Source organism: Somniosus microcephalus, chromosome 6 (genome assembly GCF_052327205.1).
Source record: "Somniosus microcephalus isolate GS21.2 chromosome 6, FLI_Smic_1.0, whole genome shotgun sequence".
Taxonomy (NCBI): Eukaryota; Metazoa; Chordata; class Chondrichthyes; order Squaliformes; family Somniosidae; genus Somniosus; species Somniosus microcephalus.
The window spans coordinates 258647264-258667320 of NC_140992.1; the positions used below are offsets into that span (position 1 = coordinate 258647264).

Consider the following 20057-nt stretch of genomic DNA (forward strand, 5'->3'; position numbering starts at 1 on the left):
GGTCCCTTTAAATTTCTGCGTATGCACGGTTTTTTATATTTGTTTCTTGGATGTGGGTGTCGCTGGCAAGGCCAGCATTGATTGCGCATCCCTAATTGCCCTTGAGAAGGTGGTGGTGAGCCGCTGCAGTCCGTGTGGTGAAGGTACTCCCACAGTGCTGTTAGGGAGTTCCAGGATTTTGACCCAGCGACGATGAAGGAACGGCGACATATTTCCAAGTCAGAATGGTTTGTAACTTGGAGGTGGTGGTGTTCCCATGCGCCTGCTGCCCTTGTCCTTCTAGGTGGTAGAGGTGCTGTCAAAGAAGCCTTGGTGAGTTGCTGCAGTGCATCTTATAGAATGTACACACTGCAGCTACGGTGTGCTGGTGGTGGAGGGAGTGAATGTTTAAGGTGGTGGATGGGGTGCTGATCAAGCGGGCTGCTTTGTTCTGGATGGTGTCGAGCTTCTTGAGTGTTGGAGCTGCACTCATCCAGGCAAGTGGAGAGTATTCCATCACACTCCTGACTTGTGCCTTGTAGATAGTGGAAAGGCTTTGGGGAATCAGGAGGTGAGACACTCGCCGCAGAATACCCAGCCTCTGACCTGCTCTTGGGGCCACAGTATTTATGTGGCTGGTCCAGTTAAGTTTCTGGTTAATGGTGACGCCCCCCCCAGGATGTTGATGGTGGGGGATTCGGCGATGGTAATGCCATTGAATGTCATGGGGTGGTGGTTAGATTCTCGCTTGTTGGAGATAGTCATTGCCTGGCACTTGTGTGGCGCGAATGTTACTTGCCACTTAGCAGCCCAAGCCTGAATGTTGTCCAGGTCTGGCTGCACGTGGGCACAGATTGCTTCATTATCTGGGGAGTTGCGAATGGAACTGAACACTACAGTCATCAGCAAACATCCCCACTTCTGACCACCTGATGGAGGGAAGGTCATTGATGAAGCAGCTGAAAATGGTTGGGCCTAGGACCCTGCCCTGAGGAACTCCTGCATCAATGTCCTGGGGCTGTGATGATTGACCTCAACAACCACGACCATCTTGCTTTGTGTTAGGTATGACTCCACCCAGTGGAGAGTTTTCCCCCTGATTCCCATTGACTTCAATTTTACTAGGGCTCCTTGATGCAACACTCAGTCAAATGCTGCCTTGATGTGAAGGGCAGTCACTCTCACCTCTGGAATTCAGCTCTTTTGTCCATGTTTGGACCAAGGCTGTAATGAGGTCTGGAGCCAAGTGGTCCTGGCAGAACCCAAACTGAGCATCGGTGAGCAGGTTATTGGTGAGTAAGTGCCGCTTGATAGCACTGTCGACAACACCTTGTATTACTTTGCTGATGATTGAGAGAAGACTGATGGGGCAGTAATTGGCCGGCTTGGATTTGTCCTGCTTTTTGTGGACAGGACATACCTGGGCAGTTTTCCACATTGTCGGGTAGATGCCAGTGTTGTAGCTGTACTGGAACAGCTTGGCTGGAGGCACGGCTAGTTCTGGAGCACAAGTCTTCAGCACGATAGCCGGGATGTTGTCGGGGCCCATAGCCTTTGCTGTATCCAGTGCGCTCAGCTGTTTCTTGATATCAAGTGGAGTAAATCGAATTGGCTGAAGACTGGCTTCTGTGATGGTGGAGATGTCAGGAGTAGGCCGATATGGATCATCCACTTCGCACTTCTGGCTGAAGATGGTTGCGAACGCTTCAGCCTTGACTTTTGCGCTCACGTGCTGGGCTCCACCATCATTGAGGATGGGAATATTCATGGAGCCGCCTCCTCCCGTTAGTTGTTTAATGGTCCACCACCATTCACGACTGGATGTAGCAGGACTGCAGAGCTTTGATCTGATCCGTTGAGTGTGGGATCGCTTAGCTCTGTCTATAGTATGCTGCTGCTTTTGCTGTTTAGCATGCATGTAGTCCTGTGTTGCAGCTTGTCTAGGTTGGCACCTCATTGTTAGGTACGTCTGCTGCTCCTGGCATGCTCTTCTGCACTCGTCATTGAACCAGGGTTGGTCTTCTGGCTTGATGGTAATGGTAGAGATGGGGATATGCTGGGCCATGAGGTTACAGATTGTGGTGGAATACAATTCTGCTGCTGCTGATGACCCACAGAGCCTCTTGGATGCCCAGTTTTGAGCTGCTAGATCTGTTCTGAATCTATCCCATTTAGCACAGCGGTAATGCAACACATCACGATGGAGGGTGTCCTCAGTGTGAAGACAGGTCTTTGTCTCCACAAGGACTATGCAGTGGTCACTGCTACCAACGCTGTCATGGACAGATGCATCTGCGACAGGTAGATTGATGAGGAAGAGGTCAAGTAGGTATTTCCCCCGTGTTGGTTCTCTCACCACCTGTCGCAGGCCCAGACTGGCAGTTATGACCTTCAGGACTCTGCCAGCTCGGTCAGTAGTCATGCTACCAAGCCTTTTTGGTGATGGACATTGAAGTCCCCCACCCAGAGTACATTCTGTGCCCTTGCTACTCTCAGTGCTTCTTCCAAGTGGTGTTCAACATGGAGGAGTACTGATTCATCAGCTGAGGGAGGGCAGTAGGTGGTAATCAGCAGGAGGTTTCCTTGCCCATGCTTGACCTGAAGCCATGAGACTTCATGGGGTCCAGAGTCAATGTTGAGGACTCCCAGGGCCACTCCCTCCCACCTGTATACCACTGTACCGCCACCTCTGGTGGGTCTTTCCTGCCGGTGGGACAGGACATACCCAGGGATGGTGATGGAGGAGTCTGGGACATTGGCTGAAAGGTATGATTCTGTGAGTATGACTCTTGTCAGGCTGTTGCTTGACTAGTCTATTTTGGCACAAGTCCCCAGATGTTAGTGAGGAGGACTTTGCAGGGTCGACTGGGCTGGGTGTGCCGTTGTCCTGTCTGAAGTCGGTGCCGAGGTCGATGCCGGGTGATATGTCCAGTTTTATTCTTCTTGTTGTTTTCTGTAGCAGTTAGTTACAACTGAGTGGCTTGCTAGTCACTTCAGAGGACAGTTAAGAATCAACCACATTGCTGTGAGACTAGAGTCACATATAGGCCAGACCGGGTAAGGACAGCAGATTTCCTTCCCTAAAGGACATTAGTGAACCAGATGGGTTTTTACGACAATCCGATAGTTTCAGGGTCACCATTACTGATACTAGCTTTTTATTCCCGATTTATTTAATTAACTGAATTTAAATTCCCCAGCTGCCGTGGTAGGATTTGAACTCTCGTCTCTGGATCATTAGTCCAGGCTTGTGGCTACAATGTAAAAGCCAGTGAGCGGCCTGCATGGAACCTTTCGGATTATTGCGCGGCCGTGCGTGCACCTTAGCAGGAACATTGTTCACATGGTGCCAGGTTTTTAACTTTTCTGTTTCCTGATATACACTTTCCTCCTTGTTTTTCTGAGGAGCCCTCCTTGTCACGCAAATCTTTTGGAAGACTGGTTGAGATCTAAGACACCGGTCCATGATCTCAGTGTTCAGACAGCTACCTGCTCGTTCCTTCACTCAGCCACCAAGAGCCGTGCTAACACTTTTTGTTTGAGTATTAATGAAATAGCGTTGGTCTTCCACAGATTGGCAAGAAGAAATGCAACACCGTTATGAACTTGAATTACTCAAGTACTCAGTAATGGGGAATAACGGCTAATGTTATTTGGATATTAAGGGAATCAAGGGATATGGGGATAGGGCAGGAAGGTGGAGTTGAGGTCAAAGATCAGCCATGATCTTATTGAATGGCGGAGCAGGCTCGAGGGGCCAAATGGCCTACTCCTGCTCCTCTTACGTTCAAAATAAGAACACAAGAATATTTCACGTGACCAAAGCCAAACTGAAATCTACACAGAACATAATGAGAGGTACAAAATATCTTTTAAATAAACTAAACATGCGGCCTATAATTTTAACTACATCCAACAACTCTGCAATATTCACAATAGCAGAAAGCAATATGTTATAAATGACTGATTTTAGATAGCATGTTGTTATTTTGAAAGTCAAGTATCATTACTGTGAGTGTCTAATCACACCTGAAGGTCCACTTGGAATTGGGAGTGTCTTGCTGTGCTTGTATTCCCTGGTATGATGTTAGGACTTCACCGGGTACTTGTGTTTAATGCCAGAGGCCACTCCCATAAGTGTTACCTTCGCTCCCTACTAACTGGAGTGTGACTTTATACACACACCTGGTGACTACATTTCTATTTAAACTCAACTATCTGGTGCAGGAATCAAGATTTAGAATGCCGAGCTGCGTCTCAAATAGATGTTAAAACAGTGGGTTTTCAGCTGCAGCCTGACCTTTAAGTGAACCCACCATTTACAGTATTTCAAGAATGCCTGCCAATTATACCTTTTTAGCCTTAAAGGGACACACACACTTGCATTCTATTTTACACCGTTTTCTTCCCCTTCTAAAACAGTGCAACCTCTCCCTGTGTGCAGCAACATCAGAGGAAATTTGTTAGTAACATTGTGAAGTAGGCAATGAACAAAATGTTAGAAATAGCCCCCATATTTTGTCATGTAAAACTAAGTGTGTAGATTTTTCTGTGAAAATGATACTGTAAGGGAGGGGCTCACATCATGAATTTTACTTCTTGAGCTTTTAGACCTATTTAAAAAAAAAAAAAACAGTGCAAATGTTCACTTCACAATTGTCCATTTATTTTCTTTTGTCTGTAATACTGTTCTTAAAATATAATTTGTGTTTAACGTCAAGGCTGGAGAATTGGAAAAGGAGAAGGCTTCGCTGATTTGGAATACTCGATGATGGTATTGATGGGAGCCGTTGATGAGAACACAGTTGTTGTCACCTCAGTGCACGACTGTCAGGTTCGTTAAACAAAAGTACAAGGAAATGCGAAGTGAAACATTCACTTTTTTTTGCTTCAGCAGTAGTTCATAACAGATATCTTATAAAAGTGAGCCTTGACATTATGTAATGAGCGGTCCTGCAACCGAAGCAGGGGGTTCTCGGATATACGAACATATGAAAATGACAGGAAAAGACCAGCTGGTCCATCAAGCCTGCCCCACACCTATGATGCCTGGAGCATCGTGACCAGACTCTTCCTATCCCGCCCCGCAGCTGTGCAATCTCCTGGGAGAGGGAAGAAACCAGAAGAAGAAAATAAAAGCAGGGCTAATAAGGTGGGGGGGAGGGGGGGGGAATTCCTGTCCGACCCCCTCAGGTGATCAAAACCACTCAGGAGATCACATTGCCCAAGCGTGTGTTAACTGCGTTAATCCACTTAGAGTCATAACGGCACAGAAGGAGGCCATTCGGCCCATCGGTCTCTGCCCCAGCCAAGAACTGGTTCAGCTCCCTCTTGAAGGCGTGCAGCGAGTCAGCACCCACCACACCAGCCGGCGTCGCTTTCCAGAGCGCCTCAATTCTCTGGGAAAAGCAGAACCGGCTAACATCCAGCCTATTCCTACTTCTGCATAGTTTAAACGCGTGTACCCTGGTCCTCCCCAATCTGCCAAACCGAAATAACCCATCGATGGGCACGCAATCCAGTTTAGACTACAGCATGAATCAACCTTTGCACTTTGGGTAATGCTGAAAACCGTGCCGTGACTGAGGCCATCAATAGAATATTTTCCTTTCAACTAGAAAAAATAAATAAGTAGAGGAAAAAGAAAACTGCAAATGGTGGAATCTGAAATAAAAACTGAAAATCCTGCAAGTGGACAGCAGGACATTCTGTTCTAATGAAAAGTTACTCCCGGAACATTAACCTGTCTGTTTCAGATGTTGATCAACCCGCTGTGCATTTCTAGCATTTTGAGTTTTTATATTAAAGAATGAAAGTATTTGGCCGGAGCCAACCTGTAACTGAGTAGCACTGAGGATGGTGTTTCTTGTTGCAGTCCTGGTAATGTCGGCGCTCACAGATTTCTGGGAGCAATGTCTCTCATTCTGAAATTTTGTACAAAATGTCACAGGTTCTATTCATGTGGTTCAGAAAGGGGAGAAAAAACAAGTCTACATTGCAAGGGCAGAGTGATTTTATTGTATAACTGATTAGATCGGATGGGGGACTTCAGTTATGTGGAGAGATTATGGATGCTGGGTTTATTCTTCTTTAGAGCAGAGAAGGTTAAGGGGTGATTTGATGGAGGCGTTCAAAATCATGAAGGGTTTTGATTGAGTAAATAAGGAGAAACTGTTTCCAGTGGCAGGAGGGTCAGTAACCAGAGGACACCGATTTAACCATCTTGACACTGGGTGAACTCCCTATTATTTTCAGAAAGTGCCCTGGGATCTTTAACATTTACCTGAGCCGACAGGACCTTAGTTTAACATCTCATTCAAAGAACAACACGTCTAATTACGTAGCAGCCCCTCAGTTGTGCACTGGAGTGTCAGTCCGGATTATTGTGCTCAAGTCCTGGATTCATTGGTAAAAGAACCAGAGGGGAGATGAAAAGACATTTTTATGCCCAGCGAGCTAGGATCTGGAATGCGCTGCCTGAACGGGTGATGGAAGCAGATTCAATAGTAACTTTCAAAAGGAAATTGGAAATATACTTGAAAAGGAAACATATTTGCAGGGGAGAGGGATTAATTTAAAAGTTATTTCAAAGAGCCAGCACAGGAACGATGGTCTGAATGGCCTCTTTCTGTGCTGTATGATTCTGTGATTCTATCCACAGTGGTTTCAACCACGAGACTTTTAAGAAAATGTACCTGCTAGTTTGGTAGTCCGCTGTCCCTTTCTTCCAACTGATTCCTGTCTATTACAGGACCCCAAGGGACTGGGCAGAGTTGTCATAATACACAGATGGATGTGATATATAGCAGAGGGTGGTAAATCTTTGGAATTCTCTACCCCAGAGGGCTGTGTATAGTCAAAACAGAGATCGATTTTTGAATATTAAGGGAATCAAGGGATATGGGGATAGTGCCGGCAAGTGGAGATGAGGTAGAAGATCAGCCATGATCTTATTGAATGGCGGAGCAGGCTCGAAGGGCCAAATGGCCCAATCCTGCTCCTATTTCTTATATTCTTATGTAGTACCTGAAAAAGAAATCACATTTTATTCAAATAACAATTGTGTTAAATTTACTTGGCCTCATTGCCTTACTGCTGATTGACTTTTCAATCATGTTAATAGTAGCTTTATTTTGTTTTAGGGTTAAAATCCCACTCCAGGGCTGGAGCACATAATCTGGACCGACACTTCAGTGCACGACTGAGGGGATGCTACATAATTAGAAGTGTCGCTCTTTGAATGAGATGTTAAACTAAAGCCCCGTCGGTTCAGGAAAATGTTAACAGTCCCAGGGCACTTTCTGAAAACCATAGGGAGTTCTCCCAAGTGTCCTGGCCAACATTGCTCCCTCAACTAGCACCACCAAATTAATTTAATTAAAAGCAGGAAATGCTGGAAATATTCAGCAGGTCAGGCAGCATCGGTGGAGAGAGAGAAGCAGAGTTAATGGGCTGGATTTTGCCAGCCCTGGGGAGGCGGGACTGCCAGGAAAATGGCACAATTTGGGGGAGGGTGCCCAACCCGCCTCCATGCCATCTTGCCAGGAGGCGGATAGCCGACCCGCGCCGGGTCCCGAGGCGGGACAGGGATTAATACCAATTAACTGCCTGTTAACAGGTAGTTAACAGGCAGTTTTTTGGCTAATCCCTATTTTGGCCCTGAAGTGTGGGCTTCCCGACAGCTCCAAACCTCGCCAGGGTCAGCGAGGCGGGCCGTCGGTCTGCGGGGGTCGGAGGGGCCGAGATGTCCGACATGCAGATGAGTAATGGGTGCATGTGTGCAGAGCTAAGTGAATGGCCGCTGAACTGTCAAAAGCTGCAGCCTTCTGCTTTCTGGTCAGGAAGGTTTTCTAATTGAGTCTTGAGTAAAGACACAACTTAGAAGACAGATTGTCAGTGTTTGATAGCTTCACAGAGCCATCAAACGATGACATTTCATCTGTCAAAAGCTCTTGACAGATGAAACGGCACTCGCTGACGTCACCTGTAACCGGCCTTCCCTTAATTGGCCTGCTGAGCCCGCTGGGCGGCCTTAACAAGGTCAATCAAGGGAAAATAGTGTGGGTTGGCCACAAGTCGATGGAGGCGGGACTAAAACCTGACAAGTGGGAGTCCTGCCTCCAAAAGCTCCCCATTGACAAAATCCAGCCCAACGTTTCAGGTTGATGACCTTTCATCAGAACCGGAAAAGGTCAAAGGTTTGAAACAAGTACAGAGGCAGGGAAAAGTGGGCAAGGAAAGAACAAAAGGGTGTAGGTCTGTGATAGGGTAGAAGGCAGGAGTGAATAAATTACAAAATGGATAGAAACATAGAAGATAGGAGCAGGAGTAGGCCATTCAGACCCTCGAGCCTGCTCCGCCATTCAAAGCGATCATGGCTGATCATCTAAGTTCAGTACCCGGTCCCTGCTTTCTCCCCATACCCCTTGATCCCTTTAGCCTTAAGAAATATATCCAGCTCCTTCTTGAATATATTTAATGAATTGGCCTCTACTGCCTTCTGTGGTAGAGAATGCCACAGGTTCACCACTCTCTGGGTGAAGAAATTCCTCCTCATTTCTGTCCTAAAAGGCCTACCCCTTATCCTTAGACTGTGACCCCTGGTTCTGGATTCCCCGGCCATCGGAAACATCCTCCCTGCATCTAGTCTGTCCAGTCCTGCCAGAATTTTATAAGTTTCAATGAGATCCCCTCTCATTCTTCTAAACTCCAGTAAGTACAAGCCCAATCGACCCAATCTCTCCTCATACGTCATTCCTGCCATCCCAGGTATCAGCCTGGTGAATCTTCGCTGAACTCCTTCCATGGCAAGAATATCCTTCCTCAGATAAGGCGACCAAAACTGCACACAATACTCAAGATGTGGTCTCACCAAGGCCCTGTACAACTGCAGCAAGACATCCTTGTTCCTGTACTCAAACCCTCTCGTTATGAAGGCCAACATACCATTTGCCTTCTTAACCACCTACTGCACCTGCATGCTTACCTTCAGCGACTGGTGCACAAGGACACCCAGGTCTCGTTGCACTTCCCCCTTCTCCCAATCTATTGCCATTCAGATAATAATCTGCCTTCCTGTTTTTGACACCAAAGTGGATAACCTCACATTTATCCACGTTATATTGCATCTGCCATGCTTCTGCCCAATCACCCAACCTGTCCAAATCATCCTGTAGTTTCTCGGCATCCTCCTCACAGCACACACGCCCACCCAGCTTTGTGTTATCTGCAAATTTGGAGATATTACATCTAGTTCCCTTGTCTAGATCATTAATATATATTGTGAATAGCTGGGGTCCAAGAACCGATCCCTGCGGTACCCCACTAGTCACTGCCTGCCACTCGGAAAAAGACCCGTTTATTCCAACTCTTTGCTTTCTATCTGCCAACCAGTTCTCTATCCAAGTCAATACCTTGCCCCCAATCCCATGTACCTTAACTTTACACACTAATCTCTTATGCGGGACCTTATCGAAAGCCTTCTGAAAGTCCAAATACACCACATCCACTGGTTCTCCCTTATCTATTTTACTAGTTACATCCTCAAAAAAAATTCCAGTAAATTAGTCAAGCACGATTTACCTTTTGTAAATCCATGTTGACTTTGTCCAATCCTGTCACTGTTTTCCAAGTGATCTGCTATTACATCTTTTATAATGGACTCTAGCATTTTCCCCACGACCGATGTCAGGCTTACCGGTCTGTAATTCCCCGTTTTCTCTCTACCACCTTTTTTGAATAGTGGGGTAACATTAGCTACCCTCCAATCCATGGGTACTGTTCCAGATTCCATCGAATGTTGGAAGATGATCAGCAATGCATCTACTATTTCTAGGGCCACTTCCTTAAGTACCCTAGGATGTAGATTATCAGGCCCTGGGGATTTATCAGCCTTCAATCCCATCAATTTCCCTAACACCATTTCCCTACAAATACTGATTTCTTTCAGTTCCACCCTTTCATCAGACCCTATGTTCCCCGACATTTCTGGGAGGTTATTTGTGTCCTCCTTTGTGAAGACAGAACCATAATATGTATTTAATTGGTCTACCATTTCTTTGTTCCCCATTATAAATTCCCCTGATTTTGACTGCAAGGGACCTATGCTTGACTTCACCAATCTTGTTCTCTTCACATATCTATAAAAGCTTTTACAGTCAGTTTTTATGTTCCCTGCAAGCTTACTCTCATTCTATTTTCCCTTTCTTAATTAATCCCTTTGTCCTCCTTTGTTGAATCCTAAACTGCTCCCAATCTTCTGGATTACTGCTTTTTCTGGCCAATTTATATGTCCTCTCCTTGGATCTTATGCTATCCCTAATTTCCCTCGTTAGCCACAGTTGAGTCACCTTTTTTTGTTTTATTTTTATGCCAAACTGGGATGAACAAATTCTGTAGTTCATCCATGCGGTCTTTGAATGTTTGCCATTGCCTATCCACCGTTAACCCTTTGAGTGACATTCCCCAATCAATCCGACCTAATTCATAGAAACATAGAAGATAGGAGCAGGAGTAGGCCATTCGGCCCTTCGAGCCTGCTCCGCCATTCAACGAGATCATGGCTGATCATCCAAACCCTAGCACCCGGTCCCTACACCGACAGCCATCCCACCCAAGCCCTATCCCCGTAACCCCACGTATTTAACCCCCCCTAACACTAAGGGCCAATTTTTATCATGGCCAATCAACCTAACCCACACATCTTTGGACTGTGGGAGGAAACCGGAGCACCCGGAGGAAACCGGAGCACCCAGAGGAAACCCACGCAAACACGGGGAGAATGTGCAAACTCCACACAGTCACCCGAGGCCGGATTTGAACCCGGGTCCCTGGCGCTGTGAGGCAACAGTGCTAACCACTATGCCACCGTGCTGCCTCAGACCATCGTAGTTTCCTTTATTTAAATTCAGGACCCTAGTCTCTGAGTCAACTACTTCATTCTCCACCTTAATGAAGAATTCGATCATATTGGCCCAGAAATTCGGGTCTCCACGGGTGAGTACGCGCTGGGTACTCACCCGTAGGCCCGATGGAAGTGCCGGTTTCCTGCATGCACTGCGCATGTGCGGGAACCCGGCAGTTCCGTTCCTCTGAACGAAGAGGTTCAGAGGTCAAACGCGTGCGCGGGAAAGGCTGCGCGTGCGCATCAAACTTACATTTTTTTTACAGGTTTTCCCGGGATCGTAAGCCTGCAGGATTTAGAAATGTAAAAAGCAGGCATAAGGCCTGCTTTTTACAAGGTAAGTGGTGAATTAATTAAAATTAAAACATTTTTTCCACAGGTTTATTATTTTTTAATACTTTAAAGCAAGGTAAGTTTATTTTTAGCCCCGTAAGAATATAAAATTATTTTTCTCAAATTTAAATTATTGTTTAAAATAGTTATTTCATGTAATTTATAGTTTATTTAAAAAATGTGATGTTTTTTTTAAATTTATTTGAATGTTTAGTGCTATTTTGGGGCCGTAGTATTTATAAGTCTTGACAGCTCTTCCTGTCAATCTTATGAATAGAGCATTCCCTGCTCCGATTGGCTGCCCATGGCCCACGTGATCCCAGGGGACGCATCGAACTAACTGCGCCTCTGGGATACGCAAGCACTGCGCGCCGGCAGTTGGACCAGGCCCCGGATCGGAATTCCCCGGGGCCCTACAGCTCAACGGCCGGCGTGCAAGACAAGTGCAGATCGGGGGCTCACGCCCGCGGGAAGCCCCCGACCCGAATTTCTGGGCCATTATGATCGCTGCAACCCAAGGGGTTTCGTACAACAAGATTGCTAATTAATCCTTTCTCGTTACATAATACCCAGTCTAAGATGGCCTGATCTCTGGTTGGTTCCTCGACATATTGGTCCAGAAAACCATCCCGTAAACACTCCAGGAATTCCTCCTCCACAGTATTGTTACTAATTTGGTTAGCCCAATCTATATGTTGTAGATTGAAGTCACCCATGATGACTGCTGTGCCCTTTTTGCACGCTTCTCTAATTTCCCTTTTAATGCCATCCCCAACCTCCGCATTACTGTTTGGAGGTCTGTATACCACTCCCACTAATGTTTTCTGCCCCTTGGTATTTCTCAGTTCTACCCATACAGATTCCACATCATCAGAGGTAATATCCTTCCTTACAATTGGTGCATGGTGCAAGGCAAAAGGAGTGGTAATGGGACAAGGAAATAAACAAAAGATGGGTTTAGAGGAGCTGTAAATGACCACAACAGAATCATTACCAACAGCTGCTGTCCAAATAAATGGGAGCAGTGGTTAAGCAGTATTTTGCTTTTACAACCTCCAAACAAGAGAAGGCCATCATGCCTGTTCCTTCTGCAAGCCATGTACAATCTGCACCCCCCCCCTGCCGGGGGTTCCAATATCCAGCCCCTGGATCACGTGCAAGTCCCCATTTTGAGCCCTGTCAATCTGGTCCTCAAAACCCACACAGCTTAAGTACTATTGGTGCTTCTATTTCTCATTCAGTGCTTTGTCCTGTTTGAAGTGCCTGCACTACAGTATATTTAATAAACATTATATAACAATAACACTATTTAACAAGAATATTGACAGGACATCATTGAGTATTTTTGAGAGGATATTGCCCCTTCTGCTGACTTGCTTGTTCTTGACTGAAAGTCAACGTAGATCCATTTATGTGCTGTGCCGAAAGTCTTCATAACGGTTAAAACCCTTTTATAGATTCAATTATATGGTCGCAGTCTCTACGGCAAAGGAATGTGGGTTCATTCATGGCACTTTTACATATTTCCTATCATCTTCACTATCATCATGATCTGACATTGATTGCTTACTCAGTGTAAACATCCAATAAAAGTCTGTAGTCGACATCTCTTAGCCCAGATCTGCCCTACCAACCTGCAGTCAAGGGCTCACTAATGGTGCGCTGGCAGCTCCGTTCATCACTTACGAGAACTCGTGCTAGTGTCCCGACACTATCATCACTTGACGTCAATTAAAACCCTGAATTACTGAAGCATTTGATGATGATCATCTCTGATTTGATCTGATCCCATGCTTTCTTAGTCCAATAAATGACATCAAGGTCTGTAATGTACTTCAGGATATCCAAAGTATTACCACTTGTGTCATTCCTAGAATGAAGTGACCGCGACAGAAATGTTCCACAAACAAATCTTCGCACAATTTGATCCGATGGCTGGAATTTTGAAATATTGTTCCCTGGAAAGAATTACAACAAGCACAAAGAAGAGAGCTTAATGTTTCTGCCTCAATCAAACACCTTGCAACAATAATATAAATGTCTCCACTCACCCATGCTTTTTCTATTTGCAAAGTAGGTCATGGAAGCTTCTTTTGGAACTGTTTCTGAAGTGGAATTTATCAATATTCCAATAACAGCAGGTCTTTTCCTACTGTTTTGCTTTCTTTTCTCCCATCCATTTGCAATGTGTTTGACAGCTAGGAATCTTGAGTGCTCAGTAGAACACACCAGTTTCACTGTTATTGAAGCAATCACAAGGATCTGAATCACTGACTATCTGTAGCAATTTATCTTTCTGTTTGCCCATGATCATTACTGTTCCAGCATTTTCACCACTCGCAGTTATGGCAATTCAAAAAAATATCCAACCAGCCATTGAAAGTTTTGCATTTGAAGTTTCCTACCCACTGAGGAAGTATAAGGCCTTTGCTGACAGCAGTGGTTCTTGGACTGAGCAAAGAAACATAGTTACACCAATGCAGTGTGTACCATCTACAAGATGCACTGCAGCAACTCGCCAAGGCTTCTTCGGCAGCACCTCCCAAACCCGCGACCTCTTCCACCTAGAACAAGGGCAGCAGGCACATGGGAACACCACCACCTCCATGTTCTCCTCCAAGTCACACACCATCCTGACTTGGAAATATGTCGCGGTTCCTTCATCGTCGCTGGGTCAAAATCCTGGAACTCCCTGCCTAACAGCACTGTGGTGTGGAGATGCTGGAGTTGGACTGGGGTGGACAAATGTAAGAAGTCACACAACACCAGGTTATAGTCCGACAGCTTTATTTGAAATCACAAGCTTTCGAAGCGCTGCTGACGAAGGAGCAGCGCTCCGAAAGCTTGTGATTTCAAATAAAGCTGTTGGACTATAACCTGTTGTTGTGTGACTTCTTACAACAGCACTGTGGGAGCACCTTCACCGCACGGACAGCAGCGGTTCAAGAAGGCGGCTCATCACCACCTTCTCGAGGGCAATTAGGGACAGGCAATAAAGGCTGGCCTTGCCCAGCGACGCCCACATCCTATGAATGAATTTTTAAAAATCATGAATGTCCTTGCCTTAGTTTACAATTATTTACCAGGATTTCCTCCAGCACTGAATGCATTTCATCTCTATTCAAGATTATCGGTGGGCGTTATATCTGCCCACATTCCTCCATCCACAAATTTAATAACACAAGTGCAATATCCAATCGCTAACTCCATTAATGTAAATAGATTGAAAATTGGACGGGCGCTCTTAGAAGTATGGATTCCTCTCGCCTGATCTGTATTTATTGTGTCCATTGAATATTCCCAAGTGCAGGAACGGAAAAATCTGCTCCTCTATTTCCTAAAATTTTACCTTTTGTAATTATTTTTTTTTTGGCTGCTTAGTTACCAGCAGAGTATAGTGGTTCTAAGACAGGTGGAACTTTACTGAACAACAAACAGAGTTTACAGGACATGGAGCAGCCTCACAAAACCAGTACGATACAATACACCTTTCTACTCTCCCAAAATATTGTGCTTACATTACTAAACAAGAACAGTTAGGACTGTTTGCTTGTTTCTTAGCCGGGCAGAGAGCCAAGCTCTTCTTGCTCAAAAAGAAATAGGAATTTTGAACAGCTGTTCACACTTGGCAGGACGCACGAGGTTGAACACAGACTGCACCTTCCTATAGTGCACGTTGGCCCATTCAGGAGAAATCAGGCTAGCTTCAGGCAAGGAAAATAAAAGTATGGCCATAGCCCAAGTGGTTCCTATGGCCCTGGACAGACTACAAGGAGGTGACCGAACCAGGAGGTAGAAGTACACTGCGCGGTACAATTTGGTGGTGCTCAAAATAATCATTTTTGAACTGCTGCAGTTCAGACGGAAAAAGACTTTAAAAGTTGTAGTTGGACGGACCATCTTGTTTATTTCCTCTAGGTGCTTAAGTGTTTGTAAGTATATAAAAGTAGCTGTGAAAAGCGTGCATCCGTGAGCAGCTCAGTGGCTTGGGGAGATATCTGTTAGTGGAGGAGAAAACCCGGTGGGAGGTGAAGGCTGAAGGCTTAAGTGTCATGCCTCACTGCCCAACATCGGAAGATGGTGCAAAAACTCTGGCTCCAATCAGGAAGCCAACCATGACTAGGTAAACATTTAAACATGGTCTTAAGTTCTAAATAAGTTTAAAAAAAATAAATACCTGGATGTATATTTACTCGAGGATAAGGCTGCTTTGCAGCCCAATCCTTGAATTTTTCCTTTAATTCATTCACTGCCAAAGGTGCCATTTGGCATCACTCTCACTACAGTTCACAGACTCAGAGAAGATGCCAGAGGGTGCCGTCTTTGCAGCTCTACCGAGCGAATGCCAGCAGTAGTAAGTGATTGGCAGGGTGTAATAAGTGAGAGAATGCGTTTAGTATTTAGGAGCACCTACTGACTATTGAACATTCTTGGGACAAAGATTGTGAAGAAAGTTTCAAGAGTTTTAACCAATTTCCATATTTTTGTTTTTTTTTCTAGTTGCTTGACATCCCAGAAGAGCTAATGGACAACCACGATCTAACCGTTGATTACATCCTTACACCTACGCAAGTGATCAGAACAGACTGCAAACGCTCCAAACCTCAAGGAATTATATGGTCAAAGGTTTACAATCCTTTTTTTTTCTGTGCTATATTTTTTTTTCTTTTGCTGGAAGGGAAGGTTCTTTGTTTTTGTCAAAATATTTTTTCTCCTACTTTCTCATACTCTTTCATCTTGGACCTCCTGCTTCAGGCAGAAGGCTGTGGGTTCAAGTCCCACTCCAGAGACCTGCGCACAAAAATCTAGGCTGATATTCCTGTGCAGTACTGAGGGAGTGCTGCACTGTCGGAGGTGCCGTTTTTTGGATGAAACATTAAACCAAGGCCCGATCTGCTCTCTCAGGTGGATGTAAAAGATCCCACTGCGCTATTTTGAAGAAGAGCAGGGAGTTATCCCCAGTGTCCTGTCCAATATTTATCCCTCAATCAACATCACTAAAAACAGATTACCTGGTCATTATCACATTGCTGTTTGTGGGAACTTGCTGTGCACAAATTGGCTGCCGTGTTTCCTACATTACAACAGTGACTACATGCCAAAAAAGTACTTAATTGGCTGTAAGGCACTTTGGGATGTCCTGAGGTGGTGAAAGTCTTTCTTTTACATCTCCCTGGACCACATACCATTCTCCACACAGATGACTCCGATCCAAGCTAGCCACTTTGTAATCAGCCACTAAGAGGTGCAAGAGGATAGAGAGTCTCACTTTCATTCCCCTCCGCCAATACACATTTCTCTGTCCCTGTCCAGTGGGAGAGAGGCCCCCGCTCTCCACCCCATGAAAACATGGCTGAGATTGGGAAATCAAAGGGGAAAACTAATGCACGGCTGATGGGCATTGCGTATGAATCCGTGAACTGCACCATTGCAATCCGCGTTATGCATTTATTTATTAACTCTATATTGTGGAATGAAAGTCTCCTTATGATGTCTGTAAGCAATCTAAATTGGATGTCAGTAAGTGATCTAAAGTAAATCATTTCGGACAATCGCACACGACTTCCTAGTGGATGTGGGCCCATGGCATAAAACTGCCCATAAGTTGAGTACAAGGATGGCTGGTGTCAGAAATGGAAGAGTCTTACTGGTGCTTTTTCTGAGGTTGGAATTAGCACATATCGCAGTAACTGGGAGTGTCTGATGCTGGCCCTGAGTGTGAGAAAAGCATCCTGTGCGTTATTTCAGTGAACAAGCATAAGAATTTCTCCAGCAAAATACTGTGGATGCTGGAAATCTGAAATAACAACAGAAAGTGCTGGAAACACTCAGCAGGTCAGGCAGCATCGAGGAGAGAGAGAGAGAGTTAACATTTCGGGTCGAACCCTTCAAACGTTGACTCCGTTTCTCCTCTCCTCGATGCTGCCTGACCTGCTGAGTGGTTCCAGCACTTTCTGTTGTTAGTTTATGAGAATTTCTCTGCAGGCTCAGCAGGTTAACAATCATGCGATGAAAAGTACCGAACAATTGACTTGCCCCCTCTGAGCAAGTAGTTTCAATCAATTGCATCGACAGTTTCTCTTGTGAAACTTTAAAAAGTACGTAGAGTCTTAAGGGGCTGCGCCATGGACTCCCAAGGCCCATCTGATGCAATTTTCAGGTGGGCCTGTAAATGGGAGCACTGCACGCCCAATAGAAACAGGTGAAAGGTTACAATTGTGGAACTCGGTTGGCAATTTTCAGGTACAAATGGGCGGTGCCATGTACACTTCGCCCATTTCTACCAGGCAGCGAGTGGCCTAACCAGCGGCCCTTAAACAGTCTGCTGGAGGCTGTTCCAGACGCAGTCTGCAACTATTTTTTTGTTGGTGAGGGGCGGGATTTTGTAGGGCCAGGAGGAGCAGGAATTCTTTTTTTCGTAGCCCCTCCAAAGTACTGTAGGTTGCTGCCGACTGCCTCCCCTTTTTTTTTTATTGCTGACTTCCAGCTCGGCTCACCCATGAAGCTGCTGGATTTCTCTCCCCCCCGCCCCCCACCCTCCGGTGTGGTGAACTGCTGGCTAGCATACATTGGGATGGCAGGAATGACGTATGAGGAGTGATTGGGTCGATTGGGCTTATATTCGCCAGAGTTTAGAAGAATGAGAGGGGATCTCATTGAAACTTATAAAATTCTAACAGGACTAGACAGACTAGATGCAGGAAGGATGTTCCCGATGGCGGGGGAGTCCAGAACCAGGGGTCACAGTCTAAGGATAAGGAGTAAGCCATTTAGGACTGAGATGAGGAGGAATTTCTTCACCCAGAGAGTGGTGAACCTGTGGAATTCTCTACCACACAGGGCAGTTGAGGCCAATTCATTAAATATATTCAAGAAGGAGTTGGATATATTTCTTGAGGCTAAAGGGATATGGGGAGAAAGCAGGGACAGGGTACTGAATTTGGATGATCAGCCATGATCTCATTAAATGGCGGAGCGGGCTCGAGGGGCCGAATGGCCTACTCCTGCTCCTATCTTCTATGTTTCTTGAGCTCGATTGGCAGCCCGCCCAAGTTATACTGATGAGGCCTGAACCTGAAAATGTTTTTTTTAGCCCCTTGCCTGTTTTGGGCATAAATTAAAAATCAACAACAGCAACAACTTGTATTTATATAGCAACTTTAACATAGTAGAACGTCCCAAGGCGCTGCACAGGAGTATTATAAAACAAAAAATGTGACTCCGAGCCACATGAGGTATTTAGGGCAGGTGACCAAAAGCTTGGTCAAAGAGATAGGTTTTAAGGAGTGTCTTAAAGAAGGAAAGAGAGGTGGCGAGGTTTAGGCATAAAATTCCATAGCTTAAGGCCTAGGCAGCTGAAGGCACGGCCGCCAATGGTGGAGCGATTATAATCAGGGATGCTCAAGAGGGCAGAATTAGAGGAGCGCAGATATCTCCGGGGGCTGGGGGCGGTGTGGTGGTTGTGGGGCTGAAGGAGATTACAGAGATAGGGAGGGGTGAGGCCATGGAGGGATTTGAAAACAAGGATGAGAATTTTGAAATCGCTGCGTTGCTTAACCGGGAGCCAATGTAGGTCAGCGAGCACATCATTCCCATCATGTCTCAAACAAAAGCATACCTTGCTCACATTAAGCATCCTGTAGCTACCCCTTCAGCTCTGCGTTTTCCCTTTTCTGTTGGACAGGTGGATTCAGAGATGATGGAAAAAATGCCGATCCTTAAAAGCCTTCAATTCAGGGAAAAGAAAGCGGGCAAGGATGTCACGCTGAAGGACGAAAGGTTCACTGAGAAAAAAGAACTTCAGAGGTTCTCGGACAAGAGGATGTCGTCAGGAAAAGGTGGAAACGCAACCAAGATTAAAAGTACTCCAATTGAAATGACTAGAAATAGCGAAGAACAAATAGAATCTGACTGTAAATCGCAGCTAAATGCTCCAAGCAGAGTCACTGCGGTTTATATGGGTAACATACCTCATAACCTGAGAGTCAGTGAATTGAAGAACGTCTTGAGAGATCACAATGCAGTTCCGGTGCGTCTGAACTGGCAGGGCGCCCAGCACAGGGCCTTTCTTGACTATAAGGATGAAGTAACTGCAGAAGAAGCTGTAACTTCCCTAGCTGGGCTAAGCATAAGTGGGACTATGATTAGAGTTGAACTTGCCAAGAGCCAGAGAGGCAACAGATCTAGAAGTCAAACCACTGAAAAAACAAGCAAACAACCGTTAGCCTGATCACACACCAAAATTGTCATCATTGAACTCCATGTATCTAAAAGTATTGGTGATATCTAGATGTATGAAATACAATGGAGTCAGCTTATTTACAATGTGGCATTGCATTTATTGCCTTAAGTGGGCTTAGAAGAACAGTTGAAAAAGGTAGAATTCAAACATACTGCTGTTGAATCACATCAAATAACACATATGCACTTGATGAATAGTCAATGGAATTAGAAACTTTGTGCTACATGAGCATTCAAAAGAGCTATTCTGACATGTGGTACAGACAGTGACCCAGAATTTGCGGTCAGCGGCGAAGCAAAGGTGTTTGCCGCTGGCCCCGAAGAAAGCTCCCCACAGAGATCTTGCGATCGCTGAGGCAAGAGGTTTGCCTTTTTTGACAGTGCAATATAATGGAGAATCCCAAACGCGATCTGCTGTGACGTCAACAAACTGTCTAAGCAGCCAATCACATTGCAGAATTCTCAGAGACAGGGAAGCAGGAAATGAGAACCTGCTTTTATCCGGACTTTTTAAAAGCAAAGATTGGGGCTCTCGCGTGCGGAAAGATAGAACCTGAAGTAAGTATGAACAAACTTAAAAAATAGATTTTTTTTAAGTTTC

At 45.4% G+C, this 20057-nt stretch overlaps 1 protein-coding gene across 5 annotated transcripts in view; it reads left to right on the top strand.

Moving 5' to 3' along the window:
• Positions 1-19533, top strand: part of mthfsd (methenyltetrahydrofolate synthetase domain containing) — a 68214-nt gene extending 48681 nt beyond the window's left edge. For all 5 annotated transcript variants that reach the window (XM_085991798.1, XM_085991794.1, XM_085991796.1 and 2 more), the window contains 3 exons: positions 4701-4813; positions 15716-15841; positions 18900-19533. In XM_085991798.1, coding sequence (XP_085847924.1) covers positions 4701-4813; positions 15716-15841; positions 18900-19445 — 785 coding nt within the window. In that variant the 3' untranslated portion in view covers positions 19446-19533. The remainder of the gene's footprint in view (positions 1-4700; positions 4814-15715; positions 15842-18899) is intronic.
• Positions 19534-20057: the final 524 nt, after the last annotated feature.